The sequence below is a fragment of the Megalobrama amblycephala genome, linkage group LG2, assembly GCF_018812025.1.
Source record: "Megalobrama amblycephala isolate DHTTF-2021 linkage group LG2, ASM1881202v1, whole genome shotgun sequence".
NCBI lineage: Eukaryota > Metazoa > Chordata > Actinopteri > Cypriniformes > Xenocyprididae > Megalobrama > Megalobrama amblycephala.
This window is the reverse complement of record NC_063045.1, coordinates 48,811,417-48,815,844: the sequence shown is the minus strand read 5'-3', so window position 1 is coordinate 48,815,844 and position 4,428 is coordinate 48,811,417. Positions and strand designations below refer to the sequence as shown.

Sequence of the window (4,428 nt, the reverse complement as noted above, 5' to 3'; positions counted from 1 at the left end):
TACAATAACCATCATGTTTACACAGTGCACAAAACACCTCTGCAATTTATTTCTCTCAACATGGGGACAGAAGAGCTGTCAGTCAATAAATGTGAAAAAGTAACTTGCATTACTTATTTGAAAAAGTAACTTAGACATTTTGTTATAAATTGAAAAAGTAATGTTACTTAACTAGTTATTTGTTACTTGAAAAAGAAATCTGATTACGTTACTCAAGTTACCCTCAAGACCGCTATCTCTATTTCAAATCCAAATCGAATGTTGAGAGTAAACAATAATTAATAACTAGAAAAGTCTCCCACATACTGAAAACTAATGCTTAGTCACTTTAAATCCCTTTACTCAATAGCCTCAAAAATCTGTATTCCACAGGATACAGAAACCATTGAAGCATAAGTGGCAATGCAGTGAACATTAATAACACAAACTTTATATTAAAAATTCTGGCTAACTGGAGGGAAATTGGTTTGCACAGGAAATTCATTTTCTGTTCAGTACCCACAGGATTTGTATCGGGGGTTGTGCTGGTGTACGACTGACCTTGTGTTTAAAATCAAACACCCAATCATAAGGAACCTAGTAATTAAACCTGGGCAAATGAAGCAGCTCAGGGGCGAGACCCAGGATTTATAGAACATCAGCCATCTTATAGTTATGACCCTGATGAGATTAATCCCAGCTATAATTATGTCACAGATTTGTCTTCAGCCAATGCCTCTGTTCTTTTATTAGCAGCAAATTGTCTCCAACTATCATCAGTATTGAGGAGAGATAGCCTCATAGTAGGTTATTTAAAGAGAGAGACTGAGATTTTACATAAAAAGTGTGTACACATACATTGTATTGCATTTAAATATGTTAGAAACTGCCAATCGCTTCATTGTAATCAAATGATCCTCAAAATGTGTTTGTAATTGGAATAATGGATTTTCTCTCAGTCTGTATTTTATTCAGTTGCCTTTATTTGATATTCTCAATGATGAAAATCCAGAATGTTTGTTTTAAAAATGAAATATGCATGAAGAAACACATGAGACGTGAGACCCATAAAAAATAGTAAAAAACAAACAAACAAAAACACACAAAGAAAAGTCACTGAGGATATCTTGAGATTTATTGAGGATGCAAGTAATTTGTTTATAAAAATGGTATTATGTCACTGCTCTATATAATAATATCATCACATGGTTATCTGGGCTGCATCACAGTCATTTAAAATATGAAAAGATTTGATGAAGGTTAGAACTGCACATCTTTTGTACAGTCAATTCTCCATACGCATAAACAAAATCAAAGGTCTAGATTAAACATTGCCAAAAAAAAAAAAAGGATTCATGTCATTGTGTCTCACTCTGAACTTGGCACTGTATACAAGGTTATGCAGGGTAAAAAAAAAAAAAAAAAATTAAAAAAAAATTCAAGCAGTCCTCCAGGCAGTGCATATACTGTTTGTGTATATATACTTTCATTCTTATACTATGTCATGAAAGCTAATCATTTGCATTTGTATTTCATTTAGTATTATAAGGGAAATTATTGTATTTTGTGCAGTTTGTAGATTAGATTTATCCAGATTTTTATTACTGGACTGTTTGATGCAGCAAGTCAATGCAATGCATTGTATGTTACATGTATTATTTGGGATTGTTATGTCTTAGTATTATTTTTTGATACTGATAAATGTATTTACAGTTAGACCGCCTTCATTCCATTGCCTGATATATGAACACTTAAAGCGATGAAATCGCTTAATAAGCCCTGTTTTCTTTCCTGTGTTGACAACAAATTTCTCGTTAAGGATCTTTTAAAAAATAGCCAAAAGGGTTCAGTTTATGTCACAGTCTTGAACCATGATTTGCTACTTTCTATTGCTTGCAATGAGATCTATAATACCTGAGAAAGCTATCCGTTAGCATTCCCATTCATCTCAATGGTATTTTTATCCAGCAACAACCCAACCCCCCTTGATTGATAGTTACAGGCAGGGGCAGGGACATTCTCATTCCAAGAACATTTTACTTACAAAAAAAATAAATAAATTGGACACGCCCATGAGTGCAAGATGAGTTATTGAAATTCCAGGTCCATTATCCTGGAAGCGCCCTGTGGAGGTCACATTTGTTAGCAGCATATGTCATTAAGGAAGTCTTGTTTCAGAAAAGTAACAATTATTAAACTGACCATTACTCCTTGATGCATACATTATTGTAATGTCTTTTTACTTTGTAATGTAGCTACTTTTCTGAAATGAGGCGGCCTTAATGAGTTATGTGGCCAACAAATGTGACTAGGATGGTGCTACATTTAAAATGAGACAGCAATAAAGTTCATTTTAAAAGTATCTATCTGCTGATAGTTGATTTGGTCAACTTTTAATAGGGCACTTGTCTCGAAAAGTCTCGAAAACTCCAGTTTCGTAGCGTCTCAGCAAAGAGTTCCAGGAGATGATGTCACGAGGTTCCTCTTAAACGGCAACGTTTGCTAGTCTGGGATCGGAGTCCTGTTCATATCTGTAATGATACACCTCCATTTGATCCCGGCAGGCCTCTCTGATGTTATTGAGCCACCTCTTAATGCCTCGTCTGTTCAAGTACAACACCATGAGGAACACAACTCCGATGAGCGCTAACACAATGCCGAGAAGCACATAAGAACCCAAGTCTTGTTGTCTGCACACTTTCAGCACATATATATCCTTCTTCTCTTTGGGTTGCGCGCATTTCAGATTATCCGCGTCTTTGCATTGGGTGCTATTGTTAAGCCATTCATTAAACTCCTTCAGCTTGTCACATTTACACTCGAAGGGGTTGTCTGATAAGTAAATACTTATTTCACTGAATTCGTTTAACATCGATAAATCGCGTGTATCCAAGGTCGCGAAGGAATTATTTGTCAGTATTAATGTGGTTAAACTGAGGTTGCCAAACCCAGAAAGAGGAATTGTTTTCAAACGGTTTCCAGACAGGTCCAGTGTCTGAAGATTGCACAAACTGGCAGTGGAGAGTGCTCTTGGTAAGTGGCTCGCGCCCGGAGCCATTAAGGTGTTACTGAGGTAAAGATTACGCAGCTGTCCCAATCCAGAAAAAGCCCCAGCATCCACAGCCATTAAACGGTTGTGACTCAGTTCTAAGGAAAGAAGACGGGGGAGTCCACAAAACGCACAACTTTTTATCTCCCGTATGTTGTTGTCCTCCAGTGACAGCGCGAGCAACTCCATATCTGTCCCGTTGGCTGAAAACGCTCTGTCGGATAAAACGGAGATGTTGTTTCTGTTTAAAGTTAAGTTTTGGGTCATTCTGGGCACTTTGAGAGGTAGTTTGATCTCCTCCGAGTCCACACAGATCACGGATCTGTCATAACATCTGCAGGTATATGGACATTCATAAGCGTCAGCGGACAACAGAAACAAACACACCAGCCCCACGGTAAAATGATATCGCTTTGATTTAAGTTGTTTTCTGTTTTTTTCCATTTTAATCTTAAACGAATAACAGTCTGTCATTCCAAAACGGACCGGTTTAATAGCCGCATAAAGTCAATTCATAGTTTGGATTCACTTCGCTTCGGGAAACCGTTTCAGCCATCGAGGAAAGCAGTCCGTGAGGCCAGAGAGTGAGTGTTCAGCCCGGCAGCATTTTCTCTCCCAGCAGCTCCCCTGACGACGTCTACACTACAAATGCGATCAAGTGCTGTCCAGCAGCATCCCTGAGGTGAGCAAAACCTCGCCCACTTCCCTCAGTGAGTGAGAGAGAGATACATAGAGCCGTGTAGTTTTTCAGTTATGACAGAGTGGAGACTAAATGAACCTAATGTGAGAACACTGTCCAAAGCATTTTAGAAACTCTTACATGCTCTATGGGGGCACCTAAAGTTAAATAAAGCACGATGCCTTGAAAACTGTTCAGCAGGGATGTAAAAATAGCAATAGAGAAATCGTACTTGTCTTAAAATTTTACTTAAAAGTCAATGTATTAAACGCATAGGGTGAGATCAGATTGATTGGGCCACTTTTTCCAATTCATCTCAATGGCAAAAAGTGTCCCAATCACCCTGAATTCACCCCTATATTTGCGAGGTATCCACATATCGAAAAGTCAGTGTTTTTAGCTTTAGAATTATGTGCCAATGTTGAAAGACTAGAATTGCCAGTTTTTGCGGCTGCTGTTTATATGTAATGATAGGCTACGTGACTAATCATTTTCTAATAAACACACTTTTGGGGATGGATAATAAGGAAACATCCCATTCCCAACTATAATAATTATAACAAAACAATAAATGACTGTTCTCATACTCAAAGTGCTACAATACAATATAAAAGTAAACACCTAAAAAAGAGAGAGAGATAGAAAATGATAGAATAAATTGCAGTACAACAATAGATAATAGAAGTCACCTTTATTTATATAGCGCTTTATACAATACAGA

At 37.3% G+C, this 4,428-nt stretch overlaps 1 protein-coding gene across 1 annotated transcript; it reads right to left on the bottom strand.

Annotated features, from left to right (window-relative positions):
- Nucleotides 1-1,541: 1,541 nt before the first annotated feature.
- waif2 (Wnt-activated inhibitory factor 2) lies at nucleotides 1,542-3,789 on the bottom strand. Its single transcript, XM_048181634.1, has one exon. It carries the CDS (start codon nucleotides 3,500-3,502, stop codon nucleotides 2,465-2,467), a length of 1,038 nt encoding a protein of 345 aa, XP_048037591.1. The 5' UTR covers nucleotides 3,503-3,789; the 3' UTR covers nucleotides 1,542-2,464.
- Nucleotides 3,790-4,428: the final 639 nt, after the last annotated feature.